This window comes from Triplophysa dalaica, chromosome 1 (assembly GCF_015846415.1).
Source record: "Triplophysa dalaica isolate WHDGS20190420 chromosome 1, ASM1584641v1, whole genome shotgun sequence".
In the NCBI taxonomy this organism is placed as follows: Eukaryota; Metazoa; Chordata; class Actinopteri; order Cypriniformes; family Nemacheilidae; genus Triplophysa; species Triplophysa dalaica.
The window spans coordinates 6,558,497-6,580,164 of record NC_079542.1 but is presented as its reverse complement, the minus strand read 5'-3'; the positions used below and the strand labels follow the sequence as shown (position 1 = coordinate 6,580,164).

Here is a 21,668-nt window from a genome sequence, read left to right as displayed (position 1 = left end):
CTGGCATATTTATTTCACATCATAACTGCTTTAATTTTAAATAGCCAAGCACTTCTAAATACTTGCAATAATGAAGTTATGAGGAAAGTACAACTGAACATGTATGACTGTACATGTGACAATTTATTAAATAAGAAAACACACAGAACTCAGCATTGTCATTATATATTTTTATATTTATATATTTCATGGTAGTTAAAAAATAATTTGCAATACATACAACAAAAAAAATCCTAAATATATTCTGTTTGTGGCTGTGAAATTTTAACCGTGTATAATCTAATTTTCTTTTGCATACATTTCAGGCACTGCGTTTTCACACAATAAAAAAAACATACAAATTAATCCAAACAAACGTTATTCTATGTCCTACGGTAGGGTTGCAACCATGTTATATCATTCTATTTTTATTAATTTTTCCATCATTAGCAGGACAATGAATAAGGGAAGATCTGTAGTTCAGAGCACTGACCTAACCACACATCTTAAACTATTCATATCTGCGAATAAACTATGGTTATTTCTTCAGATGTGTGACACTGCAGATTGTAAGAGAAAGTAGAATGACCCAAACATCATTCATTGCCATCATCTTTATATATTTTGCACAAACGTGGTTGAGGATATGACTCATAAATCTCCACGGGGGGAGGCAGAGCAATATCAAAGTAATATCATGTAATGTCAATCCCTTTTTGAAAGGCCAATTTTATCCTGAAAACATCGCATATGCAGGCAATAGTGTATGTGCGAAGGCTGGGTGAATCTGAGAAAAAAAGTAGGGCAAGTTTATCGTAAGTGCATCACATCCGAGTCCCTGTGCATACAATGCTACTGTAAATAACAAAGCAACCATGCAAAAGCACAGTCTGCGAGACTATGTGGGAAAAAAGATACTACGATCCATTGACCTCTGATTTTACTGCATCAACAAGGAAACTGAGTTCATTACACAGTGTCTCGTGCCTGTAAGCCATGCGAATCTGGGCGACATTGGTCCGCCGAATGTCATTTCCCTCAGGGCCTTCCTTCAGGTAATTTGCCCCGATAAAGTGCTTTTTGTCCTGTTGAAGAGGGCAAGGACACTTCAGTGCTGTGCTGTTGAAATATTTGCATAAATGTATTAGAGAGCACTACCTCATGGGAAAGGCCACTCTGTAAGACGCTGTTCCTGGCAATCTCACACACGTCACATGTGCTAAACTTCCAGAGCTGGGCCGCGATGGCATACTCCTCCATTAAAGCCTCCTGCAGTATGCGGTTCACAACGCAAAACAGTTAAAGGGAAAGCAGATATGAAGCCATTGATGTGACTTACCCGTGTAAACATGGTTTTAAATCGACAAAAGCCCACACCATAACTGTAACACTACAGAGGAAAAAAATACAGTTTGTATTTCCAAAATCGTTTTTTGCGTTACGCTGAGGAATCATAAATCACTGACAGCCAATTAAAAACACGCCAAAATTTGAAGAAATGCAACTGTAGTGTGTGAGCTTAGAATAAACAATGCTATCGTCCACTTTAGGGGACACAGAAATTGTAGTTATATGTATTGGAGCGGCTTGGCTTGGCATGACTTAGGACATTCATGTCATTATGGGACGGTCGTGTGTCTGACCTTTGTGTAGTGGAACTGCAAAGGGTCATCTGTGGAGAGAGACACACACAGACCCTTATGTAGAAACTCCCTTAAGGGGCTCTTGGAGTATTCCAGAAACAGACTGTTGTTACTCAGAGGAGACATGGCAATGGGCACTTGAGCAAGATAATACAGGTACTGCAACACAGGACTCTAAGAAAAACACACATGCACACACAGACGTTATCTTTGACAGAATTCATCTATCAATACACATATTTAAATTAAAGGAGTAGTTCACACAAAAGTTAAAATTCTTACTTGTAAACAAATGTAACAGATGCCCAACCTTTTTTTAGCTCTTCTGCAATTCTGCGGTGCTAATTGTTGTGGTAATATTTATCTTCATGTAGCATCAATGTTTTAATGTATATTTAGCTCAAGTAAATTTTGAGCTTACATATAATTTTTGAGATGTTAGAGCTTACAAATTATTTTCCTATAGCCACTGTCAGACAGTTCGAAAAACGTTGAAAATCGAACCTAGTCCGATTTTTTATGAAGGACAAAAATATCGAACCCAGTGTGTAAATGTGATTGACACAAGCGAGGTCGTATTTATATTTTAACGTGCAGAAATTTCTGACTTAAATCTCGGACTCAATGTGCAATGGGATTTAGTCATAAAAGACAAAAACTATCAAATGTACACTTCGGAAGTTTTGGACGACTCATTTTAGGAACTGTTAAAAACGCTAAAATAAGCACGACCAATGCTAATATGCGCTGCTCTTAGTAGATTGCGTCGGTCATTTTGGGAATGAGAAACTGCACCTTGTTAGTAAATCTCTGGCGTGTGGAAGACTGTGAAAAGCTTGATCTAATTTACCTTCTTGAGGTTTAAGCCATGGGAGATGTTGTCTGCGGTAAGAAAAGCTGAAACCAGGTGGGTGATTGAACCGGCTTCACCACAGTGAGGACGAAACTGAAAGGTACTAAGGCCACGTTCCCTGTGAAAAATTAACAAAGAAAGCAGAATAATGTAATAATCAAGTAAGAAGATTTGAGAAGATAGGCCGTTTGGCCTAAACAACACTTAACATCATTCGAGTTGTAACCTGATGAGTGGATTTTACTAACACTAACATGTATTTACTGTATAGATGCAGTGGTTCTCAACCAGGGGGGCGCAGAGATACTGCAGGTGGGGCGCGATGGTTCCCCCGAAATCCCCGGTAGTGCCTTTTCATATATTTCTGAACTTGGATGGCTGTTTAAAGCTGTTAACAGCTATTAAAGATGTAAAACGTTGTCAATGGTTTTAAGCAAAAAGCTAATGGTTTATAGTGGTATTTTAATGGAAGCCATTCATTTCTGTGACGGTTTCTTTAGTTTTTATCAGCAGGGTTGTTACATTTATAATGTGATCTCAATCTATCATATAAAAGGTATTTTCTGCTTATTTATATATAGTTTTATATGCATATAAATTAAATCTAACATATCTTACACATTATCTTCAATGTACAGTATTTGGGGGGGCGCCAGTTCTGTAAAGGAGTTGACAGGGGGCGTGACCATGAAAAGGTTGAGAACCACTGTCCTAAACATGCACACACACACACACACATGCAACTGGAAACATTTTTCTGTCCATGCTGATATACGCACATGAAATACTATGGTACATTTTACATTACTCCAACGTCTTCTAAATGCACAAAATAACTTTTTATAATAATTCTTAATAAATAAATCTTCACTAATGTTACGAAATTTTGAACGATTTTTCAAGTTGGTAAGCATTCCTTGAACAGACACCATGTAGCACATACTTCCTGAGGTTGTTGAGCACCATGATGTTAGCATACATGTGGAAGAGGTAGTAGCTATAGGGTGGGTTATCATCTGTGGTCCACTGCTCAGGTTTGGGGCTCTTAAAAGAAAACATGTGATCGCTGTGCTTGGATTCATCATCCACACTGTCAAAGCCGGTCACCTGAGAAAGAGAGACATCCCTGACACTGTTCATGAATGAGCCACGGGAAAAGCCGGGTAAAGGAAACTCTCCCTAACAGAAATGACATTTCAATGAATACAGTTCAATAAATATTGATCATAGACTCAGAATTTCTTAAAAGCAACCTGCATGTTTTCTGAGATGATAATATTCTCACCTGAGAGAACGGACATAAAACTGAGCTGTAGTATTTTTTATTGTCTCCAATAAATGCTTTAAAGAAATTCAGATCCTATGATCTATAAATTTGATATTAAAAATAAAGTCTATTTAGTTATTTCCAAGAGCTAATTTTCCATAACTGCATTGATTTAAAAAATAAATAATGTTTAAGATATCTATCATTAACCTTTAAACTTACATATTTTAGAAAAACGTGGAGCTCTTTGTGCTTCTGGGGGTTCACTGTAGCTTCAAAGAGAGGAAGGAAAATGTTCTCAAGCATCTTGGCAAAATTGGGAACCAGCTTACGTGATTTGAAAATGTCACTGAAAGAAATCATTAAAGAGCATTTCTGTCAGGACCACTGTTGTCAAATATTTTACAATAGCAGTATTTAAGGTTGGCGGATTGAAACTGTTCTGCGCAAACTCTCAACCGTCCATGCAGCCTTGCATGGACATAGCGGGAGCGCGGCAATACATGTCCCCCTAGAACAGTTCATGATGCATAACAAGATTAACTTAAAATGACTCGACAGATACAGGCAGATATTGTGGAGGTGGGGAAGGAGGTGGGTTTTGACTGCATCCCCATTAAGCAGCTGATAAGGAGCAGAGAAATGCAACTTAAATATGACGCAGTCTAGTGTGCATTGTATGACTATAGGTAAACGTTGATTAGCTGCACCTGATGTGGTCGGCTGATGCAAGCTAGCTCACGTGACTTGCCAGAACTAAAGCTACGCTTGATATTTGTTAGACAACCTCTACTACTACCGAAACTAAAAAAAACGTCCTAGTAAAGCTGCAATTCATAATGTTTCCCGCACTATTGTCATCTTAGTTTGAAGGTTACTTTATGTATTTAGAGTATCTTTACAGTGTCATACTTTACAGTGACATTAAATCAACATTCCCCTTAATATCTTAGCTCACTTTAAATCACTATTTTAAGCTTACCATTGAAAATCAGGTGTAAGGAAAGGAGACAGTTCTGAACACTGTTTTTATGTTTACTTGCTAACAAACTTTGTTGATTTTAAAAAAGCTACGAAACTTACTAAATTCTTGGTACTTGAATGACCCAGTGCATGTTTGGAGAGTGCACTTTCTGCTGAATGAACCAATGCGAGAGGCTTTGCCACTCCTCTGGTGAACGTCCGTAGATTGATAGTCGTGGTTCAGCATGCGGATACTTGCTCTCCTCCAGATTATGTGCTACCTCCTATAAAGGCAAGGATGCAAGCACGACTCTTCGATGAGTATTATATTTAGGTGCTTTTTGACACAATTGATTGTGGTTTGACGTTTGTAACAGCAAAATACCACAATACCTTGATCAAGCGTGCAAAATACTCCCCCTCAATGTAGTTGTCGGCCTTCAAGTAGATTTCACGCAGCTCACTGGCGCCTACCGGATTGTATTTGGAGTTGAATTTGTCAAAGCGGTGAAATGTTTGCCTGCCCTGCGAATAAAATAAAAAACTAAAGCGATACAGTTCACAAAAACACAAAGACAAAGTAGAATTACTTACGGCATGAACATCTAAGGAGTCCACAGTGAGGTCATAAGGGTCCATATTCAAGTCGTTAAACACTTGTTTGAGAGTAAGTTTCTGCCCTGCCTTCTCAAGCACAACCCTGTCCGCATCAGATTTATATGTGGTTTGGATGAAATTAAGGAGGTGCTTTTGGTTCATACAGGCCGCTGCATGGATGTGCGTGTCTACCTGTAAGCACAGGCACGCGTGTTTAGGTGACAAGGAAAATCACATATACAAGCACTTGAGTGTGTACGAAATCATACCTTCCTGACATTGTAGAAATCTCTGTGAGGAACGCGCTTGAGTTCCTTCAGTTCCGCCATTTCGTTCAACATTTCATGAAGGTAAAACTTCGATCCAAGAAAGTTCAGTCGTCTATGGCAATAGGTCTTACTGTTGAAAGAGGAAACACATTAAGCATCACTTCAGGTTTGCAGAAATGGATTATGACGGTAGACGTTGGGAGGCTTACGTAGGCCCATCGATGATCATGGCGAGCACATGACTCATGTCTATGGCAAACGTCTCCAGGTCTGGGTAAGGCAGACAGTGTGGTTTGTTCATGCTCAGAGCTTCAATGTTTTCATATACGTAAATTATGCCATCCTTCATCTTCAATTGATAGTTGAGGTTCTCTGGAATATTCTCCATGCTGTATGGGTCCTCTCCCTCACCGGGACAAGGGCATATGTCTGTGAAGAGCAGGCAAGTTCACAATGCTGAAAACACAGATATACAATGGTTTATTCTGGTTTGGTAATGTTGGATCATCTTTTAACTATTTCATGCAAACATAGATTCTTAAAGATAGCATAGCAAAAAAATAAAATTCTCGCATCGTTTACTCATTACAAACCAGAATGACTTTCTTTATTCTGCAGAACACAAAAGCTGCACAGATCTTACTCTCAATCTGTCTACTAAATAAACAACACATGCTCCTTCACAGGTCATCTTTAGCTATAACCTACGCTCACTCTCTCCCTCGCGCTTATCCTCGGTGGTTTCATCTGCACTCCCTTCCCGAACCAGCTCTCACAACTGGATGTTAAAAGTGCAACTAACACTCCATGTTCCACTCTATCATCCTGCCTAGACAACTTATGCCCACTCACCTCTAGACCAGCCCGGGCGATGCCCTCTGCCCCCTGGCTATCTGATGTTCTCTGTGAGTATCGCTCCAGGCTCAGAGCTGTGGAAGGAAAGTGGAGCAAATCGAATGACCCCATAGACCTTTGTCAGTATAAGTCTCTTCTCTTTTCATTCTCAACTGATGTCTTCTCTGCTAAACCTCATTACTATCACTATAGGATGAACAATACGTCTTATTCTTGTACTCTGTTTAAAACATTCTTTACTTTTCTTTGTCCACCTGCCCCCCTACCTAAGTCAGCTTTTACAGCTGATGATTTTGCTCCCCTCTTGATTAACAAAACAACTCCTATTAGCAGCCAGTTCTCCACACCGACTACTCCAAACGTGTCCTAACTTCTGACACCCACACACTCCCCTCATTCACTCTACTATCTGTAGCTGACGTTTCTAAGGTCATCCTCACCAACCACCAGACTACCTGCCCGCTAGATCCCATCCCCACCCATCTCCTTCAGGTTGTCGCTTCATCAGTTGTCCCTACTCTAAACCATATTATCAACACCTCTCTCCACGCTGGTACATTTCCACACAGCTTTTAAGGAGGCCCCCATAACCCCACTTCTGAAGAAACACAAACTTGATCCTGCACTTGCAGAAAACTATAGGCCAGTATCTCCTTCCATTCATTGCCAAGTCTCTGGAGCTTGTTATGTTCAACCAACTCTCCTCCTTCCTCACTCAGAATAATTTCCTAGACAGCAACCAGTCAGGTTTCAAGACTGGTCATTCAACTGAAACTGCCCTACTCTCTGTTATCGAAGCTCTGAGACTGGCAAGGGCAGTCCCTAAATCATCGGTACTCATCCTGCTTCATCTATCTGCTGCTTTTGACACCATCAATCACAACATCCTCCTGTCGACAATTAAAGCTTTGGGTGTCTCGGGAACGGTGCTCCAACGGTTTAAGTCTTACTTTTCGGATAGCTAATTTAGATTATCATGGAGCAGTGTGGTCTCTGAGCCTCAACATCTCACTACTAGGGTACCCCACGGCTTGGTGCTAGGACCACTGCTCTTTTTAATATACATGGCATCTCTAGAATCGTTCATTTGGAAACAAGGCTTTTCCTATCACTGCTTTTCCTTAACTCCAGTTGAAATGCCATCACTTGCAACTGAACCTTCCAAAAAGTGAACCGCTTGTGATCTCGGCTGACCCGAAGACTCATCACAACCTCTCCATTAAACTAGGTTCATCAACCATTTTACCTTTCAGGAAAGACAGAAACCTTGGAGTAGTAATTGATGATCAGCTAAGCTTCACGGATCATGTTGCCAGCACGACCCTGTCATGTAGATATGTCCTGTACAACATTAGGAAAATTAGACCTTTCCATTTAGAGCATGCTATGCGAGTCTTGGTTCAAGCTCTAGTCCTGTCCAGACTGGACTATAATAATGCTCTCCTGACTGGCCTTACAGCTTGCACAACCAAACCTCTACAAATGATCCAGAATGCAGCGGCAAGATTGGTCTTTAATGAGCTGAAGAGAGCACACGTAACACCGCACTTCACCAGGCACCCCCACAGGAACACTTACTAGTTCAGACACATGAAAGTGAAAGTGATGTACCTCTTAGATCCGTGCGCTCTATGAGCGAACAACGTCTTGTGGTGCCATCCCAAAAAGGCACAAAATCACTTTCACATACCTTATTTGTAACTATTCCACGATGGTGAAATGGGCTGCCTGTTTCTATAAGAACAGTGGAATCTTTAGCAATCTTTAAGAATCGCCTAAAGACACATCTCTTTTATCAACACCTGACACATTGACCCAGACTTCTCTTGCTATCCATTAACTGTTTCTTCTTTTCTTTAAAAAAAAATACTGAAAGTATTGTCTATATGTTTTTATTTATATAGCTTTGTGCACTGTGTTAGGCAAACTGAGGCCAGTTCTATGGTGCTATGACACGTTGCTCCCTTTTGTTGCACTGATTGCTTCCAGTGTTATGCCTCAACAGTCCCTTTGGATACAACTGTCTGCTAAGTGACCAAATGACTAAATGTAAATCTAAATGTACATTTAAAAGAAGATATTTTGATGAACATTGGTAACCAAACAAGTGACCCCCAATGACCTATCCTACACGATAATGTTTCACATGTTGACCAGGGTAGTCGAGTTGGCAACCACCACCCCAATGCACATTTTTAAAAACATTTATTCACCCTCATACCGTTCCGAACCTTTATATTTGCAACAAAAAACATATTTTGAAAAACGTCTCAGTGGTTTTGTGTGCATAAAATGGAAGCAAAAAAGGTCAGTGTTGTGTGGTAACCAACGTCCTTCAAAATATCTTCTTTTGTGTTATATAGAATAAAAAAGTCATCTAGGTTTGGAATGACATAAAGGGAAATAAATGATGAAATAATTATAATTTTGGGGTCAACTATCCAATGCTTTTAACTGTATAACCTCTTTGACTTATAAATGTTGAATTTTTGGAAAACAAACAAAAATAGCCTGAAATTCTTGTAAACAGAAATTCTTATAAACAGACATTCCACTGTAATGTTCACAGAAGCAAAATAAGTCTAAACAGAGAACATCATTAGTCACTATGTCAAGTCTGGTTTTTATGACGCAGCTACAAACCTGGAAGAACTTCATCCTCTTCTCTCCACGTTTCATTTGAAGCAATACACAAAAACTGTGTGGTGGTCCGGGGAAAGCAGTGATATGCCAGTTTTGAGTATTTTTCTCGAATAAATAAAGCTTTCAGGAGACTTTTAGCTGCTTGCTCATAGTCCTCGACGGTTATCTGCAAGTGCACAGCGATTGAGACAATTCAGTTTATCACCAGCTGTTAAAAAAAATAAAAGAGTATTTACAGAGAGTGGCAATTTTTATGAATACACACCCCAGCACAGTAGTCCCCACTGATGATCACTCTTTGAAACTCTGGGAGTGTTTGTGGAATCAAGGGGCAAGAAGATCCAGGAGACACGAGGGGCATCACCACACCTTGTACTCTATCTGTACTTAATGGGATTTGCAGTGACATCGATTGTGATCGAATAATCTGAAAACTTTTCTTCCTATAAAGATTAAAATGAAGTTGTGTGAAAGTAATTGATAAATGAAAATATCATAAAATCGAATAAACATAATTAAAAATACCCAATATGAAAAGCATTTCATCCTGTACCAACCCATCGTGTCCTTCACTAGTCATTTCAAATTTGTATGACATTCTGCAGAGCACAAAGAAGATATTTTGAAAAACAACATGGGCCCTCATGGATTTCCCTTGAATGGACACTGTGACATTTCTCAAAATATCTTCTTTTGTGGTCCACAGAAGAAGCGAGCCTTTGGGTGAGGGGGCTGAAGGACCAATGATGCTAACCGTTTGGCACTTTCTTCAGACTGCTGTTCAGCCAGTTCTCTGAGCAGCTCCCTCTGTTTGGCCTCCTGCATGCCGATGGGACAGTCCTCAGGGACCGTGTACAAGGACAGGGCATCTTTAGCTTCCTCATCCTTGAGTGCAGAGGCATACACCTTCTCCGCCAGCAGACGAACCTCCTCATCCACTTCACTTAAAGCAATCTTTGGAAACTGGCGAGGCATATCTATACAAGAGGACATTACATGGTTACGTTTAGTTGCTCATTATGTCATCTTCCAAAGCCACAAACATCCCAGTAAAATGAGGTCATGTTAAAAGCAAACAAACTTTCTAAATATGTTATACCCCGCCACTCAGTTGCAGTCATTCCTCCAAGGCCTTTGATATACATTTTGTGGCTCGCATCAACACGCTTGTTATAAATAGTCCTGTGATGCCACGTGCTATTCCAAGCTATTGCGTTTGGCCTATAAAGTCCGTCTCTAGGCCAGTGCACAGCTAGTCTATAAAGACATCTCTGAGTGTGGACAGATCAAGTGTCTGAGCTATGGGTTTGAGTTGATCCGTATTCCCCGAACAGTTAGGAGCAAGTTATCCTGGTCGAGATCTATAACACTGACTGTCAGCTGTGTCACCACAGGTGCAACTGACTGAGAACAAAGAGGTGGAAAAAGTGGCATCTTTTATATCGATTGAGAAAAAAAAAAATTTAATACGCTGACTATTTAAGGTCATGCAAATACAGATTCTTACAGATAGCTCATAGCTCAACAGAAATGACAATCGTTTCATCATTTTATCACTGTCATGTCAACCTGTGTGACTTTCATTCTTCTGCAGAACGATGAACGAACCCCGGTAACCAAATAACTTTGGTGGCCATTGACTTCAAATGTATAGACACAGAGCAACGGATACATTTCTTTCGTAAAAAAGTCATGAAGAACATGAAGGGGGAATATAAGACGGAATGTTTTTTTTAGATAACCTATCCCTTTAAAGGGATAGTTTACCGAAAAATGAAAATTCAGTTATCATTTACTCACCCTCAGATTGTTCCAAATCTGTATCAATTTTTTTTGTCTGCTAAACACAAAGGAAGATATTTGTAAGAATGTCCGAAACCAATCTGTTTGGTTATTGAAATTCTTACAAATATCTTCCTTTGTGTTCAGCACAACAAAGACATTTGTGCAGGTTTCCGAACGATGACGGAATTTAAATTTTTGGGTAAACCGTCTCTTGAAGTACACTTGATTCCATGTTACATTAATCTTACCTTCAGCCCCTGATACCGCCATCTTAGGTCCGGCTGTTCTAAGCATCCGCACTTCAAATATATGTTAGCGTGTATACGTTTGACCGTCTGTGTGTGCGATGTGGGCCATGTCCAGTGGCGCTCTGGGAAACTGTTGTTGTTTGAATTCAGTTTTGTTTTCTTGAGAGTCTCCCTCTCTCTATTTTAGGAGGCCAAAAGCCTCCCATCCACAGAGCTACTAATCCTTTGAATGTGTCAGCAGCGCCTGTCAACAAAAAGCAATCCCAGACAAACGAGACTTCACTCGATCCACCCAAACCGTCTCATACATACAAATCTGACTTTTGGATTGCCTTTTAATCAACATTACGGCCTTAAGCTTCAAAAACCAACAGCCCATGTGAGGGGAATGTGGTCAGGACAGCAGGTCTGTTGGCATGACGCTTCCAGGCATCTCTCACCCCCCACCGCTGACCTTGCTTTGAGCATGTATCATTTCAGCCGCAGATAAACAATCCCGTCAGCCACTAACGCAGAGCTTCAAGTGGGACATCATGTCATTTATTCTAGAGGTAATCACCCCTGAAAACCGATATGTTTTTTTTTACTTGCAAGTGTTGACAGAACAAGGTGTTCATGTGGTCCCAGTATAGAGGAGCATGCCCTGTCGCCCTGTATCTATTTGTATCCGGTAAGTTTAAATCCGTAGAATAAAACCCCATTGTCTCCACTGCTTGAGCAACAAAAACATGTCCCACTTCTGCACACGCACATAGACAATACAGCTAGTATGAGAGGAAGTTTGCTCACCTGATCTGATTGACAAGCCTAACTGTACGCTCAGACCGCCGCCGTCGAGAGTGCCAAAGTGGCTAGAAGACATTCATTTTCAATGTGAACCGGTGGCGAGCAGCGGCGAGGAGCAGCCTGGCGTGTCTTGGGCGTTGAGGGCGTCAAGGAGAGTTGAAATCAGGTTAACTTTATGGTAATGAGCTATGACGCAGTTCGGCGGCAACCAATCGGAAAGTAGAAGTATTCCGCTTGAGAGGATTCCGGAGAACACAGCCCTGTAAACCTAGGTTCCGACCACATTTGTTGCCAAGCAAAATGGAGGAGAGTTTGATTATTGCTGTGGCGGGTTTACCAATCTCATACGACCAGTGAAGCCAACTTGGCGACTTGGTCGCTATATTTACCGTTTTTCAGACCCCTTTAGGGACTTCTTTTTCAAAAAGCGTCTTGCGACAAATCTAGCTGCTTTATGAATAAGCCTTCGCGACTTAGCGAAACATTCTGCTTCACTTCTACTGCCCCAGGAGAGCGAATTTTTGCCTTCGCAGCACCGCCTCTCTGTCTGTCTACTCTACAGTCTGAGCACCCTTCAGGGAGAAGATGCTGAAGACCGCTTTAACGCGTGAATGAGATTCAAAGTTCCCATGTACAAACAAGTGTTTCCAAGATCAAATCACTTATTGACCTTGTTTGAGCATTTATGATTACGAAAGGCGACAAAACGCCATGACTATTGACTTGTAAACATGTACACAGACGGATTTTAGCTGTTCAACGAAAATTATTTCTGGCGTGTTGTTTTAATGGGTCGAGTTCTGCCAACAGAAACACAAAAATAAGTCTTTGAGAATCTATAAATCTATTTTGCATTTGGGTGAATTGTTTTAAAACAATAATTTATACGACAGCTCAGAGAGTAGAGATATGAAGCAGAACCGAAAAAGCTCTTTGCTTGTCATTTACTACGTGATGACGTCGTGGATATGCAAATTATCGCGTGACGTTATCTGGCGACATTTAGCGACTTTTCGAGTAGGTTTTAACTACTTTCCATTGAAAAGAGTTGGCAACACTGTATACGACGCGTCCCTGTTTGCGTACAGGGACATCAATTAAAAAAAATTATGCGTGGACAAAGGTGCTAACTTTAGTGCCAGCGCCTGCACAACAGTGTTACTGCTGCATAGAATATAATTTCATTAGCAAACATGTAACTACAATAAAGTTCATTCCACCAATCAATTTCTTGTGGTCAGTGTGCACAAGATCAACATGCTTGTTTGCTCTCCGGCCCCTTTAAATAGAAAAGATAAGATTTTGACCTACGTCAGAGCGTCAGCGCGCCCAAGACTCTTTGTACAGCGTTGTTGCCAGGGCGACCAGAGCGATTTTTGACGCTCTCGACGGAGACAGTCTGAACATACAGTTAAGGTCTTGTAACAGCTGATTTTAGCTCATCCTGCCAGACTCCTCTGTTTGTCTACAGAAAAGCAACCGTTGGGTCTGACCTGAGAATATGAGCCTGGTCACATGAGCACCTGGCAATCCTGGAGGTGTGGGTTTTATTACAAGGCGTGTAAAAAACACAGGGTAGGTTGATTTGACAGGAAGCAGCTTGAATAGATCCTTATCCCGACCAAAGGGAGTATTCTGCCGAGGGAACTGTGTAGTGCGAAGCTTTATGGGAGATTGATGCAGAACAGGCAGGTCTTAATGGCCACCAAGTCTGTAATATAATGCCGTGCTGCACAGGGTCGGTAAGAGCTTGTGTAAATAATGAATGATGAACACGGTTTTCATACACCTGTGGGTCTATTTGATGTCCCAGAAATACTCTGCCATAGTGCGGAATGCACACATCAGATAGATAGATAGATAGATAGATAGATAGATAGATAGATAGATAGATAGATAGATAGATAGATAGATAGATAGATAGATAGATAGATAGATACATGGGAGGATGGATGGATGGCTTTAGTTAAAAGCATTTGATAAATGAATAACTGTATTCAAAACAGAGGAGGGATTAGAATGACCTACTTAAACAGGGGCTGGAGATCTGCTTCACTATAGGTTTCTGAAATTTTCGCATCGTTTGTTTTCAGGCCTGGACAGAGAGATGATGATGATGATGCATCAGAATGTGCAGAACATGAACAAAGATGTCGCTAAAAACATGACTCAGGCGGTAGTTCTTACAGTAACCTTATTGCAACAGAGGCCATGCTAACATATTCAAAACAACACATCAAGAGCTGCTTAATGCTACTTAAAGGATAAACGCAAGGTTGTAGAGAAAACCTCTTGACCTTTAAAGAATGAACGTCCAGTGTGAAGAATAACTAACGCGGTATTGTGCGTCATTAAGATAAAGCAAATAATATCGAGTTAAATGGTCATATTGAAAGACTTACCCGAGCTCAGATCTGTCAGAACTCCGCGTCCTTACTGCTGCTAGTCTGCGATTATGAAACCTTAACCTATAAAGATGTCCAGGGAAAAAAGGAAAAGTAGTTTGCTCATTACTGCCACCTAGTGACGCTCGAGATACACACACCGTGAGAAACGTCAACTCGAGGCTCTTGAACAACAGTGCAACACGTGCAGGTGAAGCCGCAATGTATTTTCGATATAAATGTTAACATTAGCATGACATTATACTGACCCCAATAACATTATAAAGCGTTTTCTACAATAATATCAGCGAAATTACTTGGCGCATGCGTAGTGCGTATGAAAACAGTAGGCAACAAAGCACTCCTCTGGGTTTAATAAATGGTGAAATACTACACTTAAATTCAGCATCGCTCCTTTCATGCGTCTTTCAGGTTTGTACACTTTTAAGAGGTCACGCGGTGATATTTAAATTCGCTGCACTTGAACTTACGGTAAACCTCTTAACACGCGCTTGCGTTTTCTGCGTTAATGGAACACACTAGTTTAAAACTGTCCTTAAAGGGACAGTTCGGCCAAAAATGAAAATGCTGTCATCATTTACTCACCCTCAAGTTGTTCCCAATCTGTATACATTTACTGATGAACACAAAGAAAGATATTTGGAAGAATGTTACCCATTTTCCGTTCTGGGAGAACCACAGTAGAAAGAAATATTGTATTTTTTTCTTTCGATGATCACGACATGAGATGGAAGAATATAGGAAAGCACGCAGTTCTGGGTCACCTTTGACTACCATTTTCATTTTCCTATTAGTCAATGATGTCCCGGAACTGGAAAAGTATGACAGTTCCTTTGTGTACAGCACAACAGAGACATTTATACAGGTTTGTATTGTCTCAAGCCGAGATTTAGAGAAACGAGTCCATGCTTTCATCACCAGCAGGGTGGATTACTGTAATGGACTCCTTACATGTCTTCCCAAAAAGACCATCAGACATCTGCAGCTCATACAGAACGCTGCTGCCAGGATTCTGACCAGAACCAAAAAATCTGAGCATATCACTCCAATCCTCACGTCCTTACACTGGTTACCAGTTACTTTCAAAATCAACTTCAAAGTATTATTAATTTTCTATAAATCACTTAATGGTCTAGGACCTAAATACATCTCAGATATGCTCATTGAATATAAACCAAGACTTCTCAGATCATCAGGATTAAGTCAGTTAGAGATAACAAGGGTTCACTCAAAACAGGGCGAGTTAGCGTTTAGCCATTACGCCACCCGTAGCTGGAATCTGCTTCCAGAAGACATCAGACGTTCACCAACAGTAGCTACTTTTAAATCCAGATTAAGAACACACTTGTTTAGCTGTGCATTCACAACCTAAGCACCGTGACGCTTTACATCAACTGCACTTCTATTTCTAATTAATTTTTTTTGCTCTTATTCTTTTTATATAATTTTATTGCTGTTTTATTGTTTCTTAAGATCTAAAGTATTTGTGATCTTAAATCATTTGCATTTTAAAGATGCGTTTTATTTCTTTCTGTTAATCATTTTATGTCAAGCACTTTGAATTTCCCTTGTGTATGAAATGTGCTATATAAATAAACTTGCCTTGCCTTTCCTTGCCTTTGTAACATCTTCCGGGTGAGTAAATAAAGACAATTTTCTTTCTTTTTTTGTGGTGAACTATCCCTTTAAGTTTGTGTTGACTGATAGCTATTCTAATGCTTATAGATAACAAGGCACTTTATGAGGCACTTCCTTTAATATATTTTTTCTCTTTGGAATGAGTCACGATTATTCTAAGAATTTTGCTTTAGTTGGTCCTTTAGATGTGAGTTTTTATTCAAGGTATATAGATGATGCACGTCTTTTAGAATCGAATGGGCCTGGTTCCAGACTAACTATGTAGGGCTTTGCCTTCTGGTTTGTTGAAAACCTAAAACACTTTTTATTCAAATCTAGGCAAGTTGCTGAACTGTCTTCGAAAATGTTACCCTAACTTATTCTCCCTGCTATGTGTGTTCACCACGTTCAGTGTTCTCAGTGTTTGTGACTCTTATATTGTTCCCCGACTTGCATTGTCCATCTGCAGTTCATGTAAATTACATAAATACTTAAATATCAGGACAGTTTTTGTTTCAGTGTTGGTGTATTTGCTGTGTTTTACCTTAGAGGGGCAGTATTGTACTGTTCGATTTGTTTAATCTTTGGACCCTGTGAAAATGCTGATATGCAACACACAGTATTTGATCATAAGGGGTGAACTGGACACACAGCTTGTGCTATTTTAAGCCACGTATAAAATGTATAGCTAAATATCATTACTCATGGTAGGCCTATTATAATATAAATCCGATAGCTAAGGTAGGCTTTATTTTCTGAAATCATAATAAGACTGAACACCTCAAAATTGCAACAAATCTTGGTCGACACTTTAAACTACGTCTATTACAAACACCCAAGTCTCTTTAAGCTCAAGTGCTCATAAGTAAGTCTCTTCAATATAACGGATGTATAAAATAATGTTAAGTTAAATTAAAAAGTCAAAGCCTTTCTGCACTGGACATGCTGGTTTGTCATCGTCACTGGCTGCAGTCATGTCCTCATTTCACGTATAAGCCACCAGCGATTGACAACTACCTGACAATGCACTCGGATTCAAATAAAGAAGCCATGTTGACAAGTTTTAATAATTAACAGCAAAGTCCACAAGATTATATTACCTTCAACGCCCTGTGAATGGAAATATTAATACTTCTGTAGCAAAAATAAACTGCTGCAGAAAAGATGGGAGCCATGCAAAATTTAATGTGTCATTGCATTGGTCATTACAAATGTAGTGGAGTATAAAGTACATATACTTGTTCTAAAATGTAGTCAAGTGTGTAGAGTAAAAGTTGCTAATATCTTTAATACTCAGTACAACAAAGTAGCCAAAAAGATATTTTAAGTACAGTTACTAATAACATTTACTCCAATACTTTACACCACTGGTTTTTGGTTGGTAAACGTCAATCCAAAGGTAACATGTCCATAGTGTAATGCTCGGTTACTTCTTCTGCTATCTGTGTGGTCCTTAAGAGAAATTTATACATCTACTAAAAGTGAAAAATTTTGGGACTCTGTGACCCAATGTATAAGTGTTGACTGCAGGTCAGGAATGAAGATTTGCAAGGTTATTTAGATTTTAAATTAGAAATCCTTGGCGTGAGAAGGCAACATATAATTGTTACAACGAGGTGGCGCTAGAATACTTACAAATGATTAAATTGCTTGTCTGAGTTTGTACCTTATCATCAGCTGTAAATGTAATTATACTTTGTGTGGCAGAACATTGAACACAAATCAAAACATAATTGCTACATAAATTTAACCTAAAGCAGAAATGAGAACAGCTGTCAAACAACAACCAAACAGGAGCGATTAATTAAGCACTTTTCGTTTCTTTATAATAACCAACACAGAATGGAGGGATTTATCTTTTTAATTGCATATTTTCCGAATTCTTAGTCGTTCACTTTAACATTTAAGCATTTAGCAGATCATCCAACATTTAGCAGGTTTGCTCCAAAGCAACTTACAGAAATGAGAAAAAATAAAGCACAATGAATACTTTGAGTTTCTTTCAATTTTTCTTTGATTATTTTATATATTCATAATTATGATCTTCTTTTTTAGCAGTACGTTTGTTTTCTGTTTTCCAAGTTTATTATATCAAGGCACTGTGGGGGCAGCAATAAAAGGGCATTTCTGAAGTTCCTTCTCATTAAGACAGGAATGCTAATTATGTGTTTAAGAGGAATGTACCTCTCACTCTGCCCGGGCCAGCACTACAAAGCTCTTTGCCCTACATCCTGCAAACCACCCCGCAGAGCTCCAATTAAACACAGTCCTGCTCCATACTTTCAAAATACAGAATTCCAGTAGCTCATCATACTATGGCACTGCATGCAGTGGGAAGGTATGGAAGACAGAAACAAGGAATGCTCCTGGCACCCGTCCATCCCACGGGGTCTTTAACATGTAATAACCCAGACCAGGTGTTGATCATCTGTCTGTCCACTGGCCAACCTTAAGAAAGAACAATGGAAACTCTTTCCTTTTATTATCTGCACGTCCTGTGGAAGAAGAAAACAGGACTGGAAGACGTTTGTTTTGTATGCAAAGGTTTATTAAATGACAATGTTACTCCATTTCACACACATTCACGCCAATAAAATAAATCTCATTTACAAATATATAATTGCATTACAAGTTATCCTATAATCACAGCTCAAGACATTCTCGACACCAACGAATAATATATATCAATATATAGCACTAACTTCAATGCCCTTATTTTTCCTTTACAAAAATAATCTCTGTAAGTAAATTAAACGAATATAAAACAATTAAATAATAATATCTTTGACCGCTTTCTTCAAATATACATATACTCGGAATAAAAAACAACATTGATTGCACGTTTCTTTATACAAATAATAATAACAACAACAAGTTCAAGTAAATTAGAGTACAATCCTTATGGACTGGCACAGACAATTCATATAATCTAAGGTTTACAGTGTCCGCTAATGTGATTCCAAGCTCCTTAGCCTTCTCTAAAAGTCTTTATGTATTCCCTTCTAGAATCATGAATCTGAATTTCTTCCCTGTTGAAGTCGAAAGTCTCTTCTGCACATTCGATTATTAAAAGGGCCATATAAATCCCACAAACTGGTTCACCAGGAGGGCAGTCCATTTGTCCCGAGATAAGGGGCTCTGCTTTATCCCTGAGGACAGGTCCACTTTTCTATCCATATCCAAGGTACACCGACTCATCGACTGCGCTCCATTGCCGTATCACCACCTGCACTGTGCTTTCTCCTCAGTGGAAAGCCTTCAGCATACAAGACGGCTCTCCCAACCCCTATGCTTGGATAAGAATGTGTCAGAGGACTCTTGGCAGGAGTCTGAGGCACGTGTAGAATCTCTGTTGCCGCGTCCCCCGTGCGCTCCCCCTCAAGTCCGTTTGAGCAGCGCTTCCAGCTTGTCCAGCCGTGAGCTGCTCCACACCGTCCGCAGCCTTCTGCCCTCCTGTCGCAGGCTTATTACTTTCACTGGAACTGATCTCCGCCTCCTGCCATAACCCAGGGGACTGATCTTCTCCGGGGGCGCGTTCCCAATCTTGAGCCTGTTGTTGAGATCATGGACGCGGTGAGCCAGCACATGCACCGTGCAGGTGCCAAGCGAGCAGCCCGGTCTCCTGGACTGGCTGATGGAGTTCTTGGAGCGTTTCGTCCTCACGCTGATGTCAGTGCTGGAGAGGCAGAGTGGGAAAGAAGATATTAATCTCCGAACAACGGCACGAGACTTACAAATCACAGCCTTGGTTTATTTTGATGTTCCTTGAATGACAGGTTTGATACATTTCGCTTAGCCGGAGAACAGTGACATAATATGAAGTATATTTTACGGGAAGGTGATGTTTTCTTACCTAGAATGTGGCATCATGCTGTCCTTGACGTCGTCCGGTCTGACGAATTGGCTGTTTTCTAAAGTCCCCAGTGCAGCCAGACTCAAATCCCTTTTTGATATCTGCGGCCAGACACTAATGATCAACAAGATGAATGGTGTTCATTAGAAACGTTCAAACCAATGCGAAACATGACAAAAATGTGAAATCTACTAATGGACTTACCTTCTTTTCAGGTCATACTTCGCACTGTTCACGCTCGGTGCAACGGTGGCCAGGAGGCAACAGCAGAAGACGGTATGCAGAATCAGATGCATCTTGACTGGAACCTTTAGGGAAGAATTATGTAAAGCATCTATTAGATATTCATTTGGTCAGAATGCTGTCAAATCCCATGCACGCATCTCAATGCCAGCCATGCTTTGCTTCTGCTTACTCAAGAGTCCAAAAGCCAAGCTATTTACGCTCATCAAACATTTATTTACAATGTCAAGCCGAGGTCAGACTTTCTGTGACTGAGTTAAGTTACAACTATGTTTCAGGCCCCTTGTTTGCAGTAAACGGGGAAAAGATGCATAAAACAGTAGTCTACAAAAAGTGGTGTCTCCTCTATAATGCACCACATCAGTTTATGTCATTTACATGGGTAACATTTTTTGCCTAAAAACGCTTTCCAGTTTCAGTACAGTTAACTGTGCATGCATTAGCCTTGACCTTTAAAAACACTAAATGAAAAACAAACACAAAGCTCTTATAATACATACCTGGAGAGAAGTACAATTCACTTGGATTAGAGTTCTCCTGTGTGTAAAATATATCCAAAGGTTTTCACTTGCTGGTATTGCTGAAATGCAGCTGTGAAACTCTTCTAATAGTCTGAGTCTCCACAGCATGCGAGAGTGCATTTATACTGGATGGAGATGGGAGGGGCCCACTGACACACTCTCACATCCCAGTCCCCCCACAGCAAGCCTGCATACGCTTTTTTTCTGACGTATCACCTAATACAATGTGTAAAAAAAGATAGAGAAAACGAAACTGAAAATTTTGATTAAATACTTCTGGGAAAGGCTGGCAACTGCCGAGCTGGGAAATTCTTTGTCGTTATTTTGCATCATGCGGATATTTATCGTGCTCATTTACACCTGTCTGTTTTTGTCCATGTAAGGACTAAAGAGTGCTTATTCTTGGATATGTCAACAGAGGTAACAGTGTACAGTGAAATTTTGGGGCGAATGCCAAATGGCCTTCACCTAGTTAAATGTTTGCATGTAGAGTCGATCAAAAGAAAACCGATGAGAAAATCAAACTCATTTGATCATGAAATCCTGTCTTTCTGTTTAAAAATATGTTTTTTTTTCTGATATTATTGGAGTAAAATGTAAATGAACATAAGAGAATACAGTTGCAGACAACAATTCATATATTCAATAATTCTAACAATTCATATCAACGTTGTCAATAATTTATCCTTATATGGAGAGTCGAGGATTGCACAATCATGAAAACAATGACAGCATTGAGTTGTTTGGTTCTCGGTCCATATATGGAAAACATTGTTTTCTAAACTGATATGTCATGGTCATCAGATAGACTACTGATATTTGATCAGTTATGATGAGGGTAACTGAGGTAGGTTTGAAGTCTCTCTCTCTCTCTCTCTCTCTCTCTCTATCTATCTTTGTCTAAATTTCAGGTGCATGTGCTATAGTGCCAATTAGTCACTGGGGAACACTGAGGTCAATGAATGTTCACTTAAAGTGACAATTTAACACTGGCATTTACATCTGTAAAATTCCTCATTTTTGTCATACTACAGGGTACCATGCCAAATCCCAATTGTGTGATCCAAACAGGATGTTATGCTTGTATGTTTTTAGATATGATTACAAGGTCACACACACCCCGGTGTTTTTTAAACATTAA

General features: G+C 39.9%; 2 protein-coding genes across 5 annotated transcripts; both read right to left on the bottom strand.

Annotated features, from left to right (window-relative positions):
* Positions 1 to 155: 155 nt before the first annotated feature.
* ampd3a (adenosine monophosphate deaminase 3a) lies at positions 156 to 14,375 on the bottom strand. Of its 4 annotated transcripts, XM_056745824.1 has the most exons (17): positions 14,291 to 14,354; positions 13,917 to 13,983; positions 11,103 to 11,346; positions 9,824 to 10,046; positions 9,335 to 9,512; positions 9,070 to 9,235; positions 5,781 to 6,000; positions 5,572 to 5,701; positions 5,300 to 5,494; positions 5,099 to 5,230; positions 4,826 to 4,989; positions 3,965 to 4,091; positions 3,419 to 3,582; positions 2,473 to 2,593; positions 1,623 to 1,796; positions 1,138 to 1,248; positions 156 to 1,064 (listed from the first exon to the last, which is right to left on the bottom strand). In XM_056745824.1, exons 3-17 carry the CDS (start codon positions 11,146 to 11,148, stop codon positions 897 to 899), a joined length of 2,319 nt encoding a protein of 772 aa, XP_056601802.1. In that variant the 5' UTR covers positions 11,149 to 11,346; positions 13,917 to 13,983; positions 14,291 to 14,354; the 3' UTR covers positions 156 to 896. The 4 variants fall into 4 exon arrangements, with proteins under 4 accessions (XP_056601802.1, XP_056601787.1, XP_056601794.1 ...); XM_056745809.1 differs by lacking the exon at positions 11,103 to 11,346 and having other exon boundaries at positions 14,291 to 14,375; XM_056745816.1 differs by lacking the exon at positions 14,291 to 14,354 and having other exon boundaries at positions 11,103 to 13,708.
* A 4,067-nt stretch (positions 14,376 to 18,442) lies between these two features.
* adma (adrenomedullin a) lies at positions 18,443 to 20,600 on the bottom strand. Its single transcript, XM_056750258.1, has 4 exons — positions 20,507 to 20,600; positions 19,968 to 20,071; positions 19,764 to 19,877; positions 18,443 to 19,586 (listed from the first exon to the last, which is right to left on the bottom strand). Exons 2-4 carry the CDS (start codon positions 20,057 to 20,059, stop codon positions 19,289 to 19,291), a joined length of 504 nt encoding a protein of 167 aa, XP_056606236.1. The 5' UTR covers positions 20,060 to 20,071; positions 20,507 to 20,600; the 3' UTR covers positions 18,443 to 19,288.
* Between the last annotated feature and the right edge of the window lie 1,068 nt (positions 20,601 to 21,668).